Below are 24,111 nucleotides of genomic sequence, written 5' to 3'. Positions count from 1 at the left end.
CAAGGCCTCAGATTCCTTTTACACGGTCCAATACACAATCAATAAAATGGGTGCTGGTTTGGAAGACACGATAAATGAAATATGCAAAAGACACCATCACATGTCTCAACGTCAGTGAACTAGCCAGACCTTCCTCTGGGAAAAAACAACAAAGCCAAGGAATGCCTCCAACCAAGGAAATCACCCAAGCAAGGTATCCATCATCAGACAGCTGTTTCGGGGTATTTGCCCCTCATCAGTGTGGAGTAGGATTCTGGCTAGTGGGAGCAATGCCTAGGGGGCAATGTTCTAGAGTACACTGACATCAAGACACGTTATGGTGTCTCTGCAGTGTTTTGGTTGATTTCCCTGAGGTCAACCACTGTCCTTTTGCATGCACTTACTAGGCATTGCTCCATCTAGCCAGAATCCTACTCCACACTGATGAGGGACAAATACCCCAAAACAGCTGTCTGAGGGTGGATACCTTGCTTGAATGGTTTTCTTGATTGGAGACATTCCATTGGCTTGGCTGTTCCTTCCCAGAGTAAGGTCTGGCTAGTTCACTGACGTCGAGACGTGATGGTGTCTCTACGGTGTTCTTTTGCATATTTGATTTCCTAGGGGGCAATGTTCTAGAATACACTGACGTCGAGACACGTGGTGGTGTCTCTGCGGTGTTTTGGTTGATCTCTGCAGTCAACCTCGCGCAAAAGGGCCTGTAGTGATCAACTTGCAAAGTCCTTTTTAAGAACTCAGGTTACCTCTTCCAGGCTACTTCACCCCTGTGATCGCAACCTAGTTAAAGGGGTAGTTCTGCAAAAATGTTTCAAATGAACTGGTATCAGGAAGTGCCAGAGAGTTGTAATTTACGTCTATAAAAAAATCTCTAGTCTTTCAGTACTTAACAGTTGCTGTATGTCCTGCCGGAAGTGGATTATTCTTTCCAGTCTGGCGAGCAGAAGAGATTTTCTGTGGGGATTTGCTACTGCTCTGGACAGTTCCTCTCACAACAGAGGTGGCAGCAGAGAGCACTGTGTCATACTGGAAAGAATACACCACTTCCTGCAGGACATACAGTAATACAAGTAAATTACAAATCCCTGCCTTTTTCTGGAACCAGTTGATTTGAAAGAAAAAACTTTTTGTGAACTACCCCTTAAACCTAGTCTTAGCACCAGGGAGCCCTTCTGCTGTCCTCAGTTATTCGCATATATCACAGTTGAGGGTCTAGAAGTCAGGATCTCAATACTTGTCATGTTCCTCGGCCAATGGATATGTGGAGTTATTTTGTGACACTGTTTTTCATCCCGTTTTATTCATTGTATAATAGAATATTTTTTTTTGTACTAATCCCTGCTTTTTTTTTTTTTTTTTTTTTTTTTTACAGGATTTCATGTAATTCCTACTGTATCCAACGTTGTCCCAGAGAGCTGTCTGTTGATTGTTGTCGGCCTTCTAGTAGGCGGCCTTATGAGGGCTGTTGGTGAAACTCCTCCAGTCTTGAAGTCGAATGTCTTCTTTCTTTACCTTTTGCCACCTATCATCCTCGATGCCGGATATTTCCTGCCACTGCGACCCTTCTCTGAAAATTTGGGAACAATTCTGATGTTTGCAGTGTTGGGTACGCTCTGGAACGCTTTCTTCATAGGCTCACTGCTGTATGGGGTGTGTCAGATCAGTGGGGCAGCCCTAAAGAATGTAGGACTCTTGGACAACTTGCTGTTTGGTAGCATCATTTCAGCCGTCGACCCTGTCGCGGTGTTGGCTGTTTTTGAGGAAATCCACATCAATGAGTTGCTCCACATCTTGGTGTTTGGAGAGTCCTTACTCAATGATGCAGTAACTGTGGTAAGTGTTAGGGCACATCTATATTCACACAAGGGGAAATGTATCTATCATATGTTCTGACTTTAGCTTCAAAAATCTGTCAGATAAATCTGTCTGTGTGAACACAGCCTTATGGTGCGTTTACACAGAGATTTATCAATAATCTGTCAGATAAATCTCTTTGTAAATGCACCATTACATGGCACGATATCTGCTCGATCCCACCTGATTAGGCAGACAATCTCTCCATGTAATAGGACCCTAAAAATAGCATGTTGATTTTTTTTTTCCTGGAGTAGTTAAAAGGAAATCCTGGAATCAAATGACATAAAAAAACACAAACTGACAAACAGTAAAAAAAAAAAACTCTTGCCGATTTTTGTGTGGTTTCGTGTCTAGAGGAAGCCTAATAGACAATTTGTCACACAGGGCTTTGCAATTGTAATGTTCACTCTGATACATTATTATTATTATACATATTCCATAGGATCTTTTGTTTTCTTGTTTGTTTTTCCCCCTTATTCGTGTCTATCTCTCCTCCTTTTTAGGTTTTGTACCATCTCTTTGAAGAGTTTTCTCGCTTGGACCAGGTGACATTCCGTGATATTTCCCTCGGGTTCCTGAGTTTCTTCGTTGTTTCCCTTGGAGGGGTGTTTGTAGGATTTGTATACGGCATCATCGCAGCCTTCACCTCCCGCTTCACATCCCACATCAGAGTTATTGAACCATTATTTGTCTTTCTCTATAGTTACATGGCTTACATGTCTGCAGAACTCTTCCATCTCTCCGGAATCATGTCGTAAGTGTTATGCGCTGTTCTTACTACTACATGTTGTATTGGTTTTTTTTGGCTTGTTTTTCCTACCTGAACCTTGTGTATATCAGCGTTTAATGTTGTGTATAACCAACGTCTTCTGTATTCTTTATTGCAGTCTGATTGCCTCAGGGGTAGTAATGCGACCTTATGTTGAAGCTAATATTTCCCACAAATCTCATACCACAATCAAGTATTTCCTGAAGATGTGGAGCAGTGTCAGCGAGACCTTAATCTTCATTTTCCTAGGGGTCTCCACTGTGGCCGGACCTCATTCTTGGAATTGGACCTATGTCATCAGTACACTAATATTCTGTTTGATCGCACGTGTTCTAGGTACTGACATTTTATTGCCTGTCTTTGCATATAGTATACAGCCATTGGACGTATCCTATTGGGGCACAAATTCACAATTGCCCCTATTGCATGGTCTGAGTAGACAGCACTGTAAAGATTTAAAGGGACTCTGTCACCTCCAAGCCACCCTGCTCCAAACCCAAAACTAAAGTCCCCAGTAAGTAGGATAAAGGATGCTAATTCCAAACCTGTAATTTGCGTCTTTCTATTCCTTTTGTGTATCACCGCTGTAAGCCTATAAATTGGGCATGTTGATGCATAGAGAGGACTACTTTGCTCAAGAATAAAAGAGACAACTACTTAGAATCCTTCATATGTGGGCTTATAGCAAAGGGATGCAAGACCATAGAAATATAGAAACTTCAGATATCGAATCAGCGTTGTATACTCTACTGATAAATCTTTTGTATAATCTACTGATAACTTAAAGGAGAAGTCCGCCGAAAATTTTTATTTAAGTTTTGTATTGCCCCCCGAAAGTTATACAAATCACCAACATACACTTATTACTGGAAATGCACATAACATGCTGTTTTTTCCCTGCACTTACTACTGCATCAAGGCTTCACTTCCTGGATAAAATGGTGATGTCGCAACCCGACTCCCAGAGCTGTGTGGGCTGTGGCTGCTGGAGAGGATGATGGCAGGGGGGATGCTCAGTGTCCCTCCAGTGCCCTCTGTCCCTCAGTGTTCCCCTGCCATCATCCTCTCCAGCAGCCACAGCCCACACAGCTCTGGGAGTCTGGTCGTGACATCACCATTTTATCTAGGACGTAAAGCCTTTATAAGCTTTATAAGCATTTCCCGTAATAAGTGTTTATTGGTTATTTGTATAACTTTTGGGGGGCAATACAATAATTAAATTTTTTTTTTTGCCTGACTTCTCCTTTAGGTTTAATGGGTGTTTTAGAGGTGACAGAGTTCCTTTAAAACTGTAAAAATACAAAACGTAATTTTAACTAATAAAACTGTGTGTGAACAAGTAAAATAAAAAATGCTAAAGTAGGCAGTAAATAATAAGCATTTTCATTATCTGTAATCGATTACTTTATTCTATAAGGTGTGCACACTGCCTGACAATTTACCTATGACTTAAATGGATCACATTATTACACTAAAAATGCGGCAATGTGATTTATTTTACGGTGTGTGTGTGTGTGTGTGAACAAAGCCTAAAACACATCTTTGTCACCCTAAGTTAAATGCGGGTGTCATTTTTAGGCCGTATTGTGGGGGTGGGAGGGGGAATCTATTTTTTTTTCTTTTTTTCATGGGGTAACTATCAGCAGATGAATAAGTGAATCTAACCTCCTGATTTCTCCCTATTGTGCATGAGGCTCTGAGGATAAAGGTATGTCTCTTACCTTCATCCTCAGCGCCATTCCTGTGTAGTTTTAATGTTGTGCTTTGTCCGTTAAGGCCGTTTGGAGCAGTGCCCAACCCCCAAAGTGGCGATCCCACCCGCCTCTGCCAGGCCCGCTCCTCAGCTAACCATTAGAAGGGGGCGGATCGGCACTCTAGGGGCGGGGCAGTGCTCCAAACTGCTTTGAGGAACAAAGGTCTACATTATCCTCTGTCGTTCCTGTGTACCTTCATCCTCAGTGCCTTGTACACAATAGGGGCTATCAGCAGTTTAGATTCATGTATCCTTCCCATATTTCCCCTTTTAACAGTCAGATTTTCTGATGCTTTTGGAACATCTGATAATTTCCGAACAGTGGCGCAAAGATTTAAACTGTTTTATCTTTCTTTTAGTATTACAGTTTTTCGTTACCTAGCTTTTGATCCATAAAGCTCCCGTTTCTTGTGTAACTGTATAAATAGACTTCTGTGTGAAGCTCCACAAGGCATGGTGGAAGCTAACTGTAATATTTCTGTCGTCTTGCAGGTGTTATGAGCTTGACTTGGTTTATTAACAAGTTTCGCATAGTCAAATTGACAACCAAAGACCAGTTTATTATTGCGTACGGTGGCCTGCGAGGAGCCATTGCCTTCTCCTTGGGATATTTATTGCATAGCGAGAACAGACTGATGTTCCTCACGGCAATAATTACAGTTATATTCTTCACAGTGTTCGTACAGGTAAGTAGAGAACTGTTCACATTTTGTCAGATGTTGGAAGACAGTAATATAATACCCTATAGGTGGGACATAGATGTTTTTTTTGTTTTTGTTTTTTTTCCCCCCATGTTTGCTTTTATATTACAGTGGCAGGACTTAGTTGTGTTTCCCTCCTTTAGGAATCTGAGTAGATAAATCTTGGTTATTTAGTCTTTTTTACCTTCCCAAAGTACTTCTTAACATCCTGTGAAAAATTGGAGACCCCTGATTCAGGCCTCCTTCACATGTCTGTGGATGTTGTTACGATCAGGAAACACTTTTAAGGGTGGCTTCACACATACCGACTGGAAGGCCCCTATCACTACATACAAGCAGTGGTCTGAAAGACCCCTGCGTGTATGTAATGCAGCCGCCCCCTTCGGCTCCCGCACCGCTGTCTCCATACATTACCTGGCTCTGGCTGCACGGGATCCCGGGGTCCTGCTCTGCCGCCCAGCCAATCGGTGGCTGCGGCTGGGCAATACACTGATTGGCTGGGCGGCAGAGCAGGACCCTGGGACCCCGTGCATCCAGAGCCAGGTAATGTATGGAGACACCGGTGCGGGAGACGAAGGGGTTAAGGGGGCGGCTACATTACATACACGCAGCGGTCTTTCAGAACACTGCTTGTATGTAGTGATAGGGGCCTTCCAGGACCTCGGCTCGTAGCAGAAACTGGCAGGGAGTTTTCTGCTGTGAGTCGGTATGTGTGAAGGCACCCTAAAGGGGTTATCCAGCGCTACAAAAAGCCTAATTGCAAATCACACCTGACCTGGAGACAAGGGAGGGGGAAAAGTGGCCATGTTTTTGTAGCGCTGGATAACCCCTTTAAGGAGGCTTCAGGAAACCATCAATGCTTCCTAGTTGTAAAAAAAAAAAAAAAAAAAATGGAATTTAGGACAAATAGCTATTTTCCAGCACAGACACCCTTCAGGAAAAATCCTGAAGTGTTTCTGTGCCTAATAGAACCCTATGGATCCAGGAATTTACCCAGATTTGTGGTAAGGAATCGGGGTAAATTTCAATGACATGTGAAGGGGGCCTCAGGTCTTTTGAAACCTGTGTACCAACCATTTGTCAATCCTCAATCCTTGATAAAGACTGGTATGACGTGCTGCTGTGTTCTTTGGCTTTAGTATTTCTTTTTCTGTGTTATAAAGGGAATGACCATTCGACCTCTGGTAGAACTTTTAGCTGTGAAAAAGAAGCAGGAGACCAAGCGTTCAATAAATGAAGAGATCCATACGCAGGTAAGTACAGACAAAGCTTCAGGTATCCTAGTAGTACGGGCAGACTTCTTTGCATCCTGTTCAGTGTGATACAATGATACAGCCTATAATTCACTTATATTTCCTTCATTCGCCTTCTCACTTTTTGAAGCATTAACATAACGCACACAGTACAGGAGAATATAGCATTACATATCGATTCTTCATATTCTGAGCAGTGGGTGTAATACATACAATATGCTGGTTTATTTCTTCTGGCCTCATAAAGAGGGGACCAGCTTCTGTTTAATAGGGCATATGTAAAGGTGTTGTCGTCATGAGAGCAACCATAATCCTTTACTGTGTGTTAAACTTACAAAAGTATTAGTATGTAAGCTCACCGTGTATATGGAAAACTTTACTGACTTTGGTGTCAGTTTATAAGATGCAGCGGTCTGGCACTATCCGATTAGGATGGCTAATAACATGGTAGCAGTGTAGGGAGGTGGAAAGATTTACGGAGGTGCTCACACAGGAAAAAATATGTGCAAATCATCAAAAAAGAGAATAAATTGAGGGCACTCACCGTTAAAATGAAAAAATCTTTATTTAATCTTCCTTTAAAAAAACGTGTATTTCTTTGTGCTGCAGTGGAACGGGACGCCAAGCTACAGCTGATTACTAGTCCAATGGACTAGTAATCAGCTGTAGCTTGGCGTCCCGTTCCACTGCAGCACAAAGAAATACACGTTTTTTAAAGGAAGATTAAATAAAGATTTTTTCATTTTAACGGTGAGTGCCCTCAATTTATTCTCTTTTTTGATTACTGACTTTGGTGGTCTACTGTGCTATCATAGTAATACAGTAACATAGTAAATAAGGTTGAAAGAAGACAAGAGCCCATCTCATTGACAGTTGTATTAATTTTAAAGGAGACTGTATCCTGCGGTTATGTTCCCATGGCGCATGGGACGCTGAGTATAAAAGTGATTTTCTTACCTTCATCTGCAGTAACGTTTTCATTAAAAAAGGCCGTCACAAGAAATCAACAGGGATTGTGATCACAAGCAGTTTTGCAATACACTTCTTTTAATTTATTTTATTTTTCTATTTAAAACCGCATTATACATATGGCCTCTAGGTGTCTCCCTTCACTGCATGTCCACATTCAGTAGCAGAGAATCCTGGGGGTGCTCGCATTGTATGGTCACCTGCATGATAAACAGGTGTCTTTCCTTGTGTGAGCGCTCAAAGGACTAGGACTTCCTGTGTTTGGTCTTAATTTTTTAATTTTTATTTTTTTGAACGGAGAAAAGAGGGAGCATAAACTGCAGTTTGAATGAATGTATAACATATGATTTAAACGTGGAAAAACTCTATTCTCTGTAACTGTTCTCCATGACCCCTTGCCCATCTTTCCCCTACCCCCTCAACTGTCAGGTTGTTTTGATGTTGAAAATTTAATTAAAATATTTTTTAAATTATTTTAGAAATGTAGAGTAATTTTAAGCGGTTCGGAGTCTTTAACACCAGCACTGAGGATCTCAGCATCCCCCGCATAATGGATGCATAGCAGCAGGTTGGAGACTTAAAGGGAATCTGTCAGCACCTATTCTGGTTCTGAGGTGCTGACAGTGTGATGAAGGTCTGTATCTCCTAGTGCGGTGTCATACCTTTCTTTTTTAGATCGATGCTGTACTTTTTCCCCAATCTGTGCCGTAGATGTCTTCACAACTGTCAAAGAGGGGTAGTGGTGATGTCTTCGTGCTGCACTTCGGCCTGCCTCAGTGCGCCTGCGCCGCTCCGACACACCACAGCACATGTGCGAATCAGGCTGTGGGAGCGTGCGCAATACACAGAACCAGGCAGCGAAAGATGACGTCGCCAGGAGGCCAGGGGGTGGGCCCCATGAATATTCAAGAGAAGCTGGGAGGAGGTAGTGGTGAGGCGGGCCAAACTGCAGCATGAAGACATCACCACTCCTCCTCTTTGACAGTTGTGAAGACAGTTACGGCATGGATTAGGGACAAAGTACAGCACCGAGCTGAAAAAAAAAGGTATGACACTGCACTAGGAGACACAGACCTTCATCACACTGTCAGCACCTCAGAACCAGAATAGGTGCTGACAGATTCCCTTTAAGGTTAAAGGGGTTATCCAGCGCTACAAAAACATGGACACTTTTCCCCCTACTGTTGTCTCCAGTTCAGGTGCGGTTTGCAATTAAGCTCCATTTACTTCAATGGAACTGAGTTTCAAAACCCCACCCAAACTAGAGACAACAGTAGGGGGAAAGTGGCCATGTTTTTGTAGCGCTGGGTAACCCCTTTAAGAACACTGAATCATAGGATAAATTGCAGCACATCCTGCATTTGTTTTCTTTCCTCTTCTTACATGTACTTCCCCTTTCATACGGTGACGTGTGTTATGAACGAATCATGTGATGCATTGTACATGTAGATTTTGACTCTGCAACTGCCAAATTTCTGCATCAAGTTCCAAAGGGTTTATCTTGAGAAAAAATATTCACTTATTGATTTCAATAGGAGTTGTGGCACCACATAGAAAGTGATGTTACCTTATCCGCTCAGTCCTGCTCTCATTTTGACCTTACTTAGAGCTTCATGATGGACCCTGCCAGCTGTGCTGATTACCGTTCAGAAAGTTTCTGCACCCCAACAGCAGTGAATGAGGAAAGCTGGGATTTAGGAGCATGCAGCAGGAGGGGCCGCAGGCCAGGTGCAGCAGGTGTCAGATCCGCCATGCTGAAGGGCTTTCATGGTGCAGCCACACTCCTTTTGAGATGATATTTTTAGTGTGGTTTGTGTTCATATGAATTGGGTCTACTGTGATGATGGCCACTTTTGCAATCCTTTCTGCATTTGTATATATGGCTTAGTAATGTCAAGACTTAAGCTTGTGTTACTGGCATAAGAAGCACCTAATAACCACAGTGTGTCAGTTACTGAAGCAGAGCGAAACATTACGGGTAGCATAGGGCAATGGCCTTAAAGTGAGTGTATAGTGAGGGAAGTCACCACGGGGATCCCAGTGATGTGGTCCTTTTTTCAAAACTCCACCTGATTCCTGCACCTTTTTGTTCTTATGGCACAGGCTCTATGCACTGCTGGCAGGCCCAGCACCCCCCCTAGTTTGACTATATGTGGCCTTGTTGATCCTAATAAAGGCGCGTCACAAGGGGGGGAGATATCGCCATACTGGGGGGCACCAAGCCCACGCACAATAACAAAACACCACCAAGCATGTAAACCAAAGGCATTTTGAAAAAAGGACAGTGCTACCAAGATCCCCATATCGGTGCCAACTAGGTAATGTAGAGAGAAAAAGAGACTTCCCAAATGGTACATTCACTTCACTTAAAATATTGTCTCCAAGTTTGTTTGTTTTTCTTAATTACTATTGCTGCATGGTATTATGGTCAATGGGTCTTGTAACCATGGGCCATGTAACTGGTAAAGTTATGGAACCATGTACATACCTCACCATCTTTCTGTCCCTTGCTATGGTCCAGTTTTCAGACATAGGCTTGCTTTAACGTGAACGCGCATAGTTTTTAAGGAAGTAAAAATAGCCCAAATTTTGTTTGTCTTTAGTTCCTTGATCATCTTCTGACTGGGATTGAAGACATATGTGGTCATTATGGCCATCATCACTGGAAAGACAAGTAAGTCACATGTCTAACTTTGTCACTGTTCCATATTGGAGCTGCCTAAAACTGCAACGGCCATTATACGACACAGGCTTAGTGAGCCGAAAGAAGCAATGTGTTGTGAAACGGACGTTGCTCTGTTCTAGTGGAACGCACTGTTTGCCCTGTTTTTATATGTCCTAACAATGCATCTGTAATATTGAGACTGGTGAGTGCCAATGAGTTTTCATGCAACTCCAGGACACTCTCTAAAGCCATGCCGTCTTATTACACAGGGCCCAGAGCTGAAGGTGGGATTAGTGCAGCTGTGCCATCTACTTGCTTGTGATTTTTAGACTTCCTTCATTAAGGACTGAGCCCTGTTTTTCAAATCTGACCATTCTTGTTTTATGTCTTTACTTAGAGAACCTCTGAGGAAATTTTTTTAATTTAACCTTCAGCCTTTTTAATTCTCCTGGCTTCCTGTGTTGTCATGACCTGGCAGGAACTTCCTGCTTAGCAAGTCGGTGAACACAGAGGTGTCCTGCCCCAGTCACTGACTAGCAGAATGGGCATTTCTGAGTCCGATTGTGACTTTGCAGAAGAGGGAGCTACAGGAGGCTTACGGGGGTCCATGAGCAGTGACGCTGTAGGGGCATGTATATAAGTAGGCAGGGCTCCAGATGGCGACCAAAATGGTCGCCAATGCGACTAATATTTTGCAAATGGCGCCCAGATTTATTAATCTGGGCGCCATTTGCGACTGGCCCCGGCGGCGGCGCGCTGTCTCTTTAAGTCCGGTCCCCGGCTGATGCGCGGCTGCCGGGGGTGTCCCGTCCTATCCCCGGCAGCGCGGCGCATCAGTGAGCTCCCTGTGCTGCCTGGGGCCCTGACTTCCGGCACAGGAAGTGCACGTCAGAGACGCTTCCTGTGTCAGAAGTCACAGCCCCGGCGTACAGGGAGCTCACTGATGTGCCGCGCTGCCGGGGATAGGACGGGACACCCCCGGCAGCCGCGCATCAGCCGGGGACAGCGTCCGAAGAAGAAGATCGCCGGGGGAGCGGGTTGTCAGGTGAGTTTGTGTGTTTGTTTTTTTTAAATGCTGCTTAGCATAGAGGAGGAGGGGGGGGGCATCTATAATGGGGGGAAGAGAAGGGGGGGGGGGCATCTATAATGGGGGGAAGAGGAGGGGGGGGCATCTATAATGGGGAGAAGAGGAGGGGGGGGGGGCATCTATAATGGGGGGAAGAGGAGGGGGGGGGCATCTATAATGGGGGGAAGAGGAGGGGGGGGCATCTATAATGGGGGGAAGAGGAGGGGGGGGGCATCTATAATGGGGGGAAGAGGAGGGGGGGCATCTATAATGGGGGGAAGAGGAAGGGGGGGGCATCTATAATGGGGGGAAGAGGAAGGGGTGGCATCTATAATGGGGGGAGAAGAGGGGCCATGTTCAAGGGGGGGAGAGGGGGCTATCTAAAAGGGGAGGGGGTATCTATAAAGGTGGGAGAAGAGGGGGCATCTATAATGGGGGGGGAGAGGGGGCATCTATAATGGGGGGGGGGAGAGGGGGCATCTATAATGGGGGGGGGGGAGAGGGGGCATCTATAATGGGGGGGGGGGAGAGGGGGCATCTATAATGGGGGGGGAGAGGGGGCATCTATAATGGGGGGGGGAGAGGGGGCATCTATAATGGGGGGGGGAGAGGGGGCATCTATAATGGGGGGGGGAGAGGGGGCATCTATAATGGGGGGAGAGGGGGCATCTATAATGGGGGGGAGGAGGGGGCATCTATAATGGTGGGGAGAAGGGGGCATCTATAATGGGGGTAGAGGAAGTCATCTATAAGGGGAGGGGGCCATCTATAAGTGTAGGGCAAACTGGCTGCAGACACTGGGAGATAGATATATGCACAATTATTATTATCAGGGCCCCTCAGGTGTCTGTATTGTAGGGGGTCACTTGCATTAGTCACTAGGTGAGAGATATATCTATTTATATACACATCTTGTGGGGGGGTCACTATGGCTGCAGTCATAAGTCTAGCTCAGTATGTATAGACTGTTGCAAGCTTTTAAAGGGAACCTGTCACCCCCGGTGCCGGGGTGACAGGCTCCCAACCCCCCGTTAGAGCCCCCTATACTCACCTCATCGCACCGGATCCCGCTTCTGAAGATGGTCGGGTCACGGAGATCTCAGCCGCTGCAGCCCGGCGCGCACACTGAGAGATGAGTCCAACGCTCAGAGAATGAGGGAGCGCTGGACTCTCCCGTCATTCTCTATGAGCGTTGGACTCATCTCTCAGCGCACGCCGGGCTGCAGCGGCTGAGATCTCCGTGACCCGACCATCTTCAGAAGCGGGATCCGGCGCAATGAGGTGAGTATAGGGGGCTCTAACGGGGGGTTGGGAGCCTGTCACCCTGGCACGGGGGTCAACAGGTTCCCTTTAAGTTCAAGTTCAGAAGAGTAAGCCTCATTAAAAGGCTAGCCAAGTGAAGCTGAAGTACTGAGTCAGACTGTATATGGTTGTCAGACTGTATATGGTTGTCAGACTGCAAGTTTCCATGTTGAACATTTTCAAACTAAGAAAAGAAAGAATCTAAAGGAGGAGGAGGAGGCTGCCGTGGCCTCTGCACACAATAAGTCCCATTTAACATAACATTAATTTTACATGGTTTAAAATGTTGGCGACCAAATATTCTATTTGGCGCCTAAATTTTTCAGGTTAGGAGCCAATGGCTCCCAGGTAAATTTTTTAGTCTGGAGCCCTGTAAGTAGGGCTTATTTATTATGTTACCTCCATCCCCTGCCCGGCCTGGATTTTTACATTATGCAAGGAGGCCTACTATTCATATGATTCTAAGATTATGTTCTTATGACTAAATGTACTTCATGTAAGTAGTAAATTTTGGTCAATACATTAACCCTTTCTTTATGAAATACTTTAAAATGTTATATTAAAAACTTCTAGGTTTGAAATTCTCTTTGTAAAAAAAAAAAATCACAACAGAAATAGGAATTCAGTTTTACAATAGTACAATGGTACAGTAACAGGAGCAACGATTGGGTATAGTAACGACAGTCTGGTACAGTAACAGGGGGAAAGGGACAACTATCGGGTACAGCAAACGTGGATAGGGTAGTTTTTTGGGTACAGCAACAGTGGTAGTATCAAGTACAGCAAAGGTTGAATGGGTAGGTTATTGGGTACAGCAGCAGGGGGCAGGGTAATAAATGGGTTGCAAAGGATTCAGTATTTTCTACTCAGTACATGTATGTATATGAATTCTTGTTAAAGGGAATAAGTTTACCTGTCAAGAAACAGTTAATGGGAGGACGACCCGTTAGTGGGAGTAAAGTAGATAGAAATCGGTCACAAAAATAATGCAGTCTATTCAAGCAGCATGCTGAACGGATTGATATATAGTTTTGTGGCAAAAGATGTATTGATCTAAATTCCTGCTTATTCTGGGCTTATGAGTAATCCTTTTTTTTATGTAAGTTGTAATGGTTTACTCATTGCCAGAAGCCTAAACTCTTGAGAGCTCTCTGGCATAGTTTTCTTTTGAGTTTTTTGTATTTATTTATTTTTTTAATGTTAAACACATTTTAAATTTCAAGAGGAGCGGCATGAGAGTCAGTGTGATTCTGCATGATTGATATGTTAAGCTGCATAGGACATGACAGGCTATAAGTACTGTGTATATTTAGGTGTGATATTCATTTTAGTATAAGGGATATTGTGGTCCAATATTTAAAGAAATACTGGCTTAAAAATCTTTTTTCTCAATGCAGATTGAACCGCTTTAACAAAACATATGTGAAGAAGTGCCTTATTGCAGGGGAAAGGTCTACAGAGCCACAGCTCATTGCCTTTTATCATAAAATGGAGATGAAGCAGGCAATAGAATTGGTAGAGAGTGGTGGCATCGGAAAGATCCCATCTGCTGTGTCCATGCAGTAAGTTAGGAATGTAAGAATGTTCCGTGTGAATTATATATGTATACATGTTGCCAATGTATCAAACTGTTTATTGACAAAAACAAAGGTGTTTGTTGTTGTTTTTTTTTTTTTTTTGGGTGGGGGGGGGGGGTTGTTGGGAAAGTGTCTCTATGATGTTTACAGATCTTTCTGTGCAGGAATATTCAGCAAAAGCCTAAGCCATCAGCTAGGGTAATTCCAACACTTTCTAAAGTGAAAGAGGAGGAGATCCGCAAGATTCTCCGCAACAATTTACAAAAGACACGACAAAGGGTGAGATGTGTTCAAATAAACGGTGCTTTGGTGGGGTTTTTTGTTTTTTAATTTTTATAGTATCCTGTATTCCTTTGTCTCTAACCATCTTATGTGTTGCCCCTCCTTTTCCTCCGCTAAAGAGCTGTTTTGTTATTCCACATCTAGCTGCGTTCCTATAACCGGCACACATTGGTTGCTGATCCATATGAAGATGCCTGGAACCAGATGTTAATCAGAAGACAAAAAATGCAACAAATAGATCACCGGGTAAGCGTGCAATAAAATATATATTTGAAGTATAAAAGACTTTGTGGTATACTTTGAATTCTTATTTTTTGAGTTGACAAACTGCAGCAATTTTAATGCTTTTTTTTTTTTTTATTTACAACGTGCATCATGTTGTATAAATAATATTTTATAGCTTGGGAGTTATATGGACATGGCAATATCAAACATTTTTTTATGTTTTATGTACGTTTATTTGGAATGGGAAAGACAATGTAATTTTAATGTGTGGGTTTTTTTATTTTACTTTTACACTGTTACGATGCGCTGCGGAATCTGTTGACGCTATACAAATATTATACACTGCACTACTACTATAGTACGGTGCGTTGTATATGTCAGCATAAAAACTGCCATGGTTGCCAATGAGAAACCAGACCATGCAGTTGGACTTGGGTAAGTATTACACCCTGACTACACCATAACCTGTTAAGTGCCACGGTCATGATTTGAGAGCGGCACGTAATGGTTTAAACCACCCAGAGTGAGTTATACACTTATTCTGATCTTGATCTTCGGATCAAAAGAAGTGACTGCCGTAGGAAACCATGAGGGGTTAAACATGCTAGGAGAATATAAAATGTTTACTGCAAAGTCTTTTAGTTTACATTTTTAGACCTTTTGTACCCATTTCTTTTAACCTAAAAACCTAATTTTTTGCACAAAAATGGAACTTGGTTATAAAATCATTTAGCATAAATCTAATGTACTGCAGCTACAGGACTGTACATAAATCTTAATATGAGCATAGTAGGTGAAGGCTCTAAAATCCTCCATATTAAATTTATTTTGACTATAATGGGAAGAATAAAAGGCTGTAGCTGAAGACGGACATAGAAGTGACCACAGTTTAAGCGATTTTAATGAGTCACATGTTTACTTGCATCTCTTTTAGGCTGCTAACTATTTAACTGTTCCTGCGCACAAGTTGGATTCACCCACTCTTTCCAGAGCACGTGTTGGTTCAGGTGAGCAAGGGATTAGCATGGCAGATTGTGTGTGTGTGTGTGTGTGTGTGTGTGTCTGTGTGTGTGTGTGTTCACACTGGATTTGCATTACAGTATACATTATATTTTTGGCTGGGCATATACAGTACACTAAACATGGACACCTTCTTCCCCCACCCAGATGGAGGCCAGAATCGTTTGTTTTGTTCTTTATCGGATGTCTCTGTAGAAACGTGTACAAACATCTTTTATAGTACGCTATTCTGCAAAGTGGCATGCATTGAAAAGGACAAAAATGTATAGCACAAAAAGTACACGGTATATTTATCTTTACAAATGAGATGTTTTGAGTGACAAAACTCTGACTTCATTTTCACATGCATCCATTTACCATACTACATCGAGAGCTTCCCAGCACATAAACTTTTATAAAACACATTGTGAAAACAGCATACAAAATTAGTAAATAACTATAAAGAGTCCTTTTAATCCGACATGAAATAATTCTGGGCAAAACGTCATTTACTATACTTACAAGCAATCCTCCAATTTATTTACGTGTTTTTGAGAAGGAATCCTGTTCATTGGTAGCTGGGCAGATGTCCCAGCAAATTCTTCCCTCAGACCCTTTTGGCTCAAACATTGGCAAGGGGATATCGCATCAAAAAACAAGTTATGCTCTAGAACGGGGGAAGCCAGTGCCGCGGTCCATTTCTTGAACCGCGGCCCGGTTCCCTTGCACAGCGCTGTTCTATCCATGGGTGCTGGGCCGGAGCTGAGGCACAGGAGGCGGGCCAGCCTGCCCCCAGTGGGAGGGAATTCCCTCCCCTCTATGACGCGGCTCCTTTAGAATAAATGTTGCGTCATAGAGAGGCGGGGTTTCCTCTCACCGGGGCGAAGCCGGCCCGCCTCCTGTGCTTCAGCCTCGGCCCGATACCTGTGGATAGAACGGCACCGTACACGGGAACCAGGTCATATTACAGAGGATGTACCTGATGGTACATTCTTGTGATGCACGATGCACCGAAATATCTATACTAGTATCGATATTCTGGGCAAAAAGACGGTTCGATACCAGGATTTCCTGGCATCTATACTTTAAGCTGCCTAATTGTACCGCTAAACATACAGTATAGTGCAGACAACACGGCCCTGCTGAGCGCCGGCTGTGTTCTCTATGTGCCTCTCACTGCCCCCACCTGTCACTTCCTCTGTGCGCTCTCTCCCTCCGTTCCCGGCGGCGCCAATTTCAAATAGCCGGCACATAGCAATTAGGAGTTAGGAGTGTTAGGAGTCAGAGTAGGGAAATTTTTAAGCACATTTTAAATAATTATTATTTTTAACCCCCTTAAGGTCAAAGCCAAGTTTCGTTTTTGCACTTTTGCTTTTTCCATTTTGTTTAAAAGTCCATAGCGCTTGCATTTTTTCACCTAGTGACGTATATGAGCGCTTATTTTTTGCGAAAACAATTGTACTTTGCAATGACAGGCATTATTTTTCCATAACATATGCTGCGAAACTGGAAAAAAATCATTTGCGCTGTAAAATTGAAAAAAAAAGGAATTTGTTTTGATTTCGGGGAGTTTTGCATTTACGCTGTTTGCCTTATAGTAAAACTGACTACGATATGTAACATGTATAACTTTTATATTATCTGATGGCTTGTAAAAAATTCAAACCATTGTTAACAGATATATGTTCCTTGAAATCGCTCTATTCCCATGCTTACAGCGCTTTTATCCTTTGGTCTATGGGGCTGTGTGAGGTGTCATTTTTTGCGCCATGATGTGTTCTTTCTATCGGTACCTTGATTGCGCATATACGACTTTTTGATCACTTTTTATTACATTTTTTTCTGGATTTTATGCGACCAAAATGCGCAATTTTGCACTTTGGAATTTTTTGGCGCTTACGCCGTTTACCGTGCGAGATCAGTAATGTGATTAGCAGTTCGGCCGATTACATGCGAGGCGATACCAAACGTGTTTGTTTATTTGTTTATTTATTTCATTTATAAAATGGGAAAAGGGGGGTGATTTGGACTTTTAATGGGGGAGGGGATTTTTTATTAATAAAAAAACATTTTTACTTTTATTTTTACTTTAACTAGAAGTCCCCCTGGGGGACTTGTATATAGACAGCACTGATCTGTCATAGAGATCAATGCTGCAAAGATCACAGCAAAGAACACAGCAAAGATCGATTAGATCAGTCATAGATTGCTATGGCCTGCTGCATGCCATAGCAATCTACTGCCGAGCCGGGATCAGCGTCATTCCGACGCTGAGGCCCGGCACGGGCAGAAGAACGGATCTCCACCCCCACCCCCCCCACGCGCGCGATCGCATCGCGGGGGGGGAGATCCGTCCCACTAGACACCAGGGATGCACGGAGGAAAGCCTCTAAGTGCAGCTGTCAGGTTTGACAGCTGCACTTAGAGGCTTAATTTAGCCGACGCGGCAACGGGACCCGCGCCGGGCTAATAGAGGCACTGCCTGGCTGCACATGTCAGCTGGGATCAGCGCCGTTCAGAGCGGGGTCCCGGCGGGACCCCTCTCTGAACACCCCGCGCGGCACCATGACGTATCAGATATGTCATGGATCGCTAAGGGGTTAAAGTAATAAAATTAAAGGAACTTAAATTGGTTTGTACTGACCTGACAGGGTGGGGGGGAGGGGCATTTCTATTCTTGTGGGGGGGTTTTAATATAATTTATTCAGTATCGAAATTGGTATTGAGCATTGAAAAAAAAAAAAAAGTTGGTATTGGTATCAAACTCAAAATTCTGGTATCGTGACATCACTAGTACATTCTCTTTAAGTTAGGAAACATGAAGCACTGCTGATAGCTGGAAGACATCACTGCTTCCATTCTGTACACTGCTGTACTTTTAAGCTCTGACAGTGATCATACAGCAGGGAAGTAAATGAAATCTCATGGGATAGCTCCTGAAAGTTATAAAGTTAGGAAACATTAAGTTAAATAAAGCACAGTAGTCATTGAAGCACTGCTGTCTGAAGAAGACATCGCTGCTTCCATTGAGTATGGCCCTGTGCTGTCTTTGACACAGCAGGGGGATGGATGACATTCCACAGGAGAGCTGCTGGAAAGGAATAATTTAGTGTAGGTTTTGGAGAATTTCAAACATTTTTATAATTTGCTCCTGAACTTACAAGCTTTCTGATGCCTTACAAAAGTAAATAAATGGTCATCAAATTATGCGAACATAAAGTAGATAAATTGGTAATGGGCCTTTAAAAAAAAGTGTTTCGAGAGCAGAGAATTTAGAATTCTGATGCAAATTTTTTGAAAATTCGTGTTTTTTTCCTTACAATGAAAGGTTGAATTTATCGACCAAATTTTACTACCATTCTAAAGTACAATATGTCACAAAAAAAAATCGCTTGGATGCATTAAAGCATAACCACATGAAATAAGACTGGTCAAATTTGAAAACTAGGCCCTGGTCCTTAAGGCCAAAATTAGCCCGGTACTAGGGCTGGTGGTGCAAATTTAAATTTTGACATACAATTTGATATTTTTTTTTTTTATCATAAAACAAGGTAGACAGCACTCACTCTTGCGTGCTGGGAGCAATCCAGCTTTATTGGTAAGAGGGAGTAGCAGGGGAAGGAGACAGATAACTGGTTTCTCAGCTCAGTGGTTCATGAAATCGGCACTGAGCAGTGAAGCTGCAGTTACCCGTCTCCTTTCCCAACTACTCCCTCTTGCCAATAAAGCCGGATTGTACACAACATGCAACAGTGAGTGCTGTCTACCTTCCTTTATGATGTCTTTATGGTTTTCATGGACTGAGCAACATTGGTATTTCGCCCGTTTTCAGTGTATGGACAGCCAGACAGTGCCATCTACCTTATTTCTCACTTATCAGTATTGCTTTCCATTAGAACACCAACACTGACTAATATATATATATATATATATATATATATATATATATATATATATATATATATATATATATATATATATACATACTTTTAGTTCAGTCTTACCATGTCTAGTTATTTTACTACGAAGAGAGAATATGCAAATAGCTCACAAACCACTTAGGAAAAGAGTCTTCGAACTAGTATCCCTTTGGCCCACGTTGATAGGCCTCTCGCGCCCTGCCCTGCACCGATAAAAGGACAATAACCCTGAAACAGCTTTTTGCAGATGGGAAATCTTTCCTTTTGGAGAGACTGGTTTGGCTTTGCATAAAATCCCCAGTCAATGTTCCAAGACTCCTAGTTGGTGTGAAACACTGACTTAAAGGGACACCAAGTAATTTGATAGCTATTTGTATATCCTTTCTAGAAGTCACAGGGGAGCAGGAACAGCCTTCTGCATAATGTAAATTACAAATTTGCTTTATACCACATCTACTGTTTGTTTAGGTTTTGAAAGTTATAATGACAGTGTCACTTTAAGTCTCCAAACGTTTGTTTTTCCTTTGTTCTCTGATATAATGGTGTTACTGTTTACAGACACCTACATAAGTGATAAGTAAGGAAGTCATTAGTATCTACTAATGAATTAGCAGGAAAGCTGCTAAAGTGACAGGATAAGTGACAATGCTGTTAGTTCTCGCTGAAATTTTTTTTTGGCTCCCTTTCAGTTGTTTATACCTTAAATTTTATGCTTGTTTGTTCTTATATTCAGATCCTGTTGCTTACGAGCCAAAGTCCGATTCTGAGAATCTTCCAGTAATCACTATTGACCCAGCATCCCCCGAGTCTGTGGATCTTATCGATGAGACACAAGAGGAAGGTCAAGATGACGGAGGGATCACAATGGTAGCCAGAGAGCCCCCTTCACCTGGGGCAGATGACGTGTTTGATCCCAGTGAAAGCCCAAACACACAACGCTTGCAAAGATGTTTGAGTGATCCTGGACCCCATCCTGAAGAAAGCCAGCCTTTTCTCCCTAAAACAGAGTGATCTGTATGTAACTGGACTGAAACAGATGTAACTTACACTCCCTCATGCTTTTCCTCCCAATTTGTTTGTAATGATAATATCTTATTCATTCTTTCAAGGGAACCTGGCACAGTTTTTCTTTCACCCCCAAACCACCACCCATATTTATTTTTTTTACTGTAGGGAGCTAGGTTTTTAAACCTTATCAAGAATATTGTTTGCAGCAATAATGATTAGACATTTGATAGAATACAGTGCATGCAGAGTACAAGTTATGGGGGGTGGTACCCCTCTGCTAAAAAGTAATGCTGGTTGTCCTTAATGGGATATTCAATTCAGGTAAAATACATAATTTAGGTCAAATCATCATTGAAATTATGCTTGAGATTAACCATTCATTCCATACATGTCATCATCTTTTCAGTCTCCTTTCACTCAGTTCTAAGCTGCCACTTTCTGCTGAAGACACAGAAAACTGTGTGTGAGACGCTCACTCTGTCTCATTCTCCTCCCCACTCCCTTTCCGAGACAGCTTTAACAGTGTAAACAGTGTTCCTGGCCGTCTCTTTCTGCACTGTCAAATAACTTGTGACCTTACTGTCAGTAACCCTCCCGGCCTCACAGAGTGCATAAACAGCCAGTCAGGAACACTGTTTACATGAGGAGTGAATGGCTCAAACAGGGAGAAGGAGACTGATCACGTAATGACATGTATGGAATGAATTCTTAGTCTACAGGAGGGGGATAATTTAACATGTATTTTACCTGAGTGAAATACCCCTTTAAACACGCCCTTTTGGGCTTGATTGGCATCTGGCCCCACAGTGAAGTGAGATGTACTGCCCTTGTCTTCTGCGCATATGTAGGATGCTGCCAGAGCTAACTTAAGACATATCCTGGCCTGTGGGACATCTGTTATCACAGAGGGGGGCCCTCCACCATGACAATGCCACCACCCCATATCGCTCAGTATGGTGCACGCTGTTTTATAACTTTATTTTATTCCTTATTTTATTGCTGCTACAGACAGTAAATACAAGGGAATCTATTGAAACCCATTACATTCTAGTGTGATGACATGATGACAGTTTAGGGGCCTTAAAATGTAGTGACATGTTTCCCTTAATTCCACACTTTATCACCTATTTATTATGATTTTTTCATTTGCTTGCATTCTCGTATGCCTTTATTGCCATATTTTTATATATTGTTTTTTATTTTATATTTCTAACCAAAGAAATTTTGAACGGCTGTATATTTGGTTTCTTATATAGTTTTATTTTATTGCTCTCTTTTATATACGCGGTGATAGGTCTAATGCTGTCTTATGCTTATGTTAGAAACAGATCCAAGCACTGAGGTTTAGGAAAAAATATGCTCCCTCTGTGGATGTCAGTCATATCTACAATAGGTAATAACTGTGTCTTATGCACGGATAACGTTCAAGACATTCAGTATATCTTCACAAAATTAAAGCTTGCTTTCCAGCTGCCTATCATGATGTCGTGAATGTATGATAGAATTTTCAATGCACACACACTAATGTAACCCCTAGAACCCCACACACCAGCAGTCAATGTAAACCATCAAGGTACTTCAGCTTTATGGCCAGTGTTGAATATGCTTTCCTTCCCTAACCCATTCATTGGGTACAAGTCATATCACAAGAGCAACACATTTTATTTACATTTTGGGTGTATCAAAACCATGTGCTTAGCATTTTGTCACCATCAATAGATGTGTATTATAAGCTAACTAGATGGACCAGAATCGGGACATTTCAGCATGGGTTGCAGACTGGATGTTGAGACGTTTCTTCAATAAAAAAATCTCTCTCAGTGTGCAGTCACGTTTTAGGGAACAAACCCCTTTTAAGCAGCACTGCTTCTACAGCTGAAGACAAATGATTGTGCAATAATGTTTGTGAACACTAGTGTGAAGGAGATACACGCATGCATCATGTGCCTTTTCTCTGCACATAGAAGAATGTGTCAAGGTGAGCAGGGGAGAAGTGTGTACATTCACTGGTGTGCAGAGATGCCTCTGCGTGCACAGTTCTCCCGCACAGTGGTTCTTGGCAGCCTACTGTATAAAAATGAATAGTTTTCTGGTGTCTGTATAAGGACTATGGAAGACTTTTTTTTTTTTTTTTTAATTTGAGAAATAGTAAATAAATGTATGATTTTTTTTTTTACGTGTTTAATGTGTCTTTTTTTCCATATTTGTATGCGTCATGTCACTGGCAGCGACAGATTGTGTAGGAATGCTATGCATTAAAATGTTGGTTTCTGGCAACAGCTACAGTTATCTTTTTGACCTCGGTATTGTACACTGTACTGTATACTCTTTATACATGAAATATTTTAACATGGCTATGTTTACATAGTTCTCATATAAAACTCTGTAAAACACCAGAGCTGAAATCTTGGCTGATTGGTGCTTTGGACAGTGTACGCCAGTTTCTATTTTACACAAGATGATACATTTGACATATGCACCAGAAAGACTTCTGAACATATGCCAACAACGGTTGCCATTGGCTTCCATTAACCTGAAGAAAGCTAAAAGTGAATAGCACCCTTCCACACCTCACATACACCCAGGCCTGTATTTGGGTGCTGAGTGCTGACACCCAAAACCTATGCCCTCAGGAGTGGGGAAAGATGAGTGTTGGGCTGTGTTCTCAAACTGCATTTAGGTTAAACACACACCGTGGTAGCGGGTGCTCTTCCCTGCTGTGCTTGCCACCTGGGCTATTGCATGCAAACCAAGAAATCCCCCCCCCCCCCAATACGCTGCCCCCATTGTGTTAAACAGACGCGCCAGTAGACTGTAACATAGTAAATAGTAAATAAGGTTGAAAGAAGACAAGAGTCCATCAGGTTCAACCTAGGAAAATCCTACTGTGTTGATCCAGGAAGGCGAAAAACCCCTATGGGGCAGAAGACAAACGCCCCACCACAGGGAGAAACTCCCCCCCCCCCCCCCCGTCCCCCGACTGCAATGGCAACCAGAACAATCCCCGGATCAACGTATCACCAGAAATCTAATGCCCATAACTTGTAATATTATATTTTTCAAGAAAATCATCCAGGCCTCCCTTGAACTTATTTAATGAATCAGCCATGACAACATCATGTGGCAGAGAGTTCCACAATTTTACCGCTCGTACAGTAAAGAACCTGCGTCGATGCTGATGATGAAATCTTCTTTCCTCTAGACGTAGAGGATGCCCCCTTGTCATTGTTACAGACCTAGGAGTAAAAAGACCACTACAAAAATCTCTGTACTGTCCATTCATATATTTGTACGTTGTGATCAGATCGCTCCTAAGACGTCTTTTTTCTAGCGTAAATAACCCCAAGCGTGATAACCTGTCCTGGTACTGTAACCCACCCATTCCCTTAATGACCTTTGTTGCCCTCCTCTGCACCCGCTCTAGTTCAGCTGTGTCCTTCTTATATACCGGTGCCCAAAACTGTACACAGTATTCCATGTGTGGTCTGACCAGTGATTTATAAAGAGGCAAAACTATGTTCTCATCTTTAGCATCTATACCTCTTTTGATGCACCCCATTATTTTATTAGCCTTGGCAGCTGCTGCCTGGCACTGATCACTAAAGTTGAGTTTACTGTCCACCAATACCCCCAGGTCCTTTTCGGAAGTAGTTTTACCCAGTGTTTTATTATTTAGCACATAACTGTACTTATTATTTATATGGCCCAAATGCATAACCTTACATTTATCCACATTAAACTTCATTTGCCATTTCTCCGCCCAAGCCT

The 24,111-nt window shown here is 42.7% G+C and overlaps 1 protein-coding gene across 1 annotated transcript in view; it reads left to right on the top strand.

Moving 5' to 3' along the window:
• The window catches only part of SLC9A1 (solute carrier family 9 member A1), a 41,708-nt gene extending 19,088 nt beyond the window's left edge, over positions 1 to 22,620 (top strand). Inside the window, exons 2-12 of the mRNA XM_069971542.1 lie at positions 1,370 to 1,830; positions 2,358 to 2,608; positions 2,742 to 2,959; positions 4,869 to 5,062; positions 6,241 to 6,330; positions 9,903 to 9,973; positions 13,730 to 13,894; positions 14,074 to 14,188; positions 14,336 to 14,437; positions 15,351 to 15,423; positions 20,069 to 22,620. Coding sequence (XP_069827643.1) covers positions 1,370 to 1,830; positions 2,358 to 2,608; positions 2,742 to 2,959; positions 4,869 to 5,062; positions 6,241 to 6,330; positions 9,903 to 9,973; positions 13,730 to 13,894; positions 14,074 to 14,188; positions 14,336 to 14,437; positions 15,351 to 15,423; positions 20,069 to 20,346 — 2,018 coding nt within the window. The 3' untranslated portion in view covers positions 20,347 to 22,620. The remainder of the gene's footprint in view (positions 1 to 1,369; positions 1,831 to 2,357; positions 2,609 to 2,741; positions 2,960 to 4,868; positions 5,063 to 6,240; positions 6,331 to 9,902; positions 9,974 to 13,729; positions 13,895 to 14,073; positions 14,189 to 14,335; positions 14,438 to 15,350; positions 15,424 to 20,068) is intronic.
• Positions 22,621 to 24,111: the final 1,491 nt, after the last annotated feature.

This window comes from Dendropsophus ebraccatus, chromosome 5 (genome assembly GCF_027789765.1).
Source record: "Dendropsophus ebraccatus isolate aDenEbr1 chromosome 5, aDenEbr1.pat, whole genome shotgun sequence".
Taxonomy (NCBI): Eukaryota; Metazoa; Chordata; class Amphibia; order Anura; family Hylidae; genus Dendropsophus; species Dendropsophus ebraccatus.
This window is presented reverse-complemented; position numbering and strand designations above follow the sequence as displayed.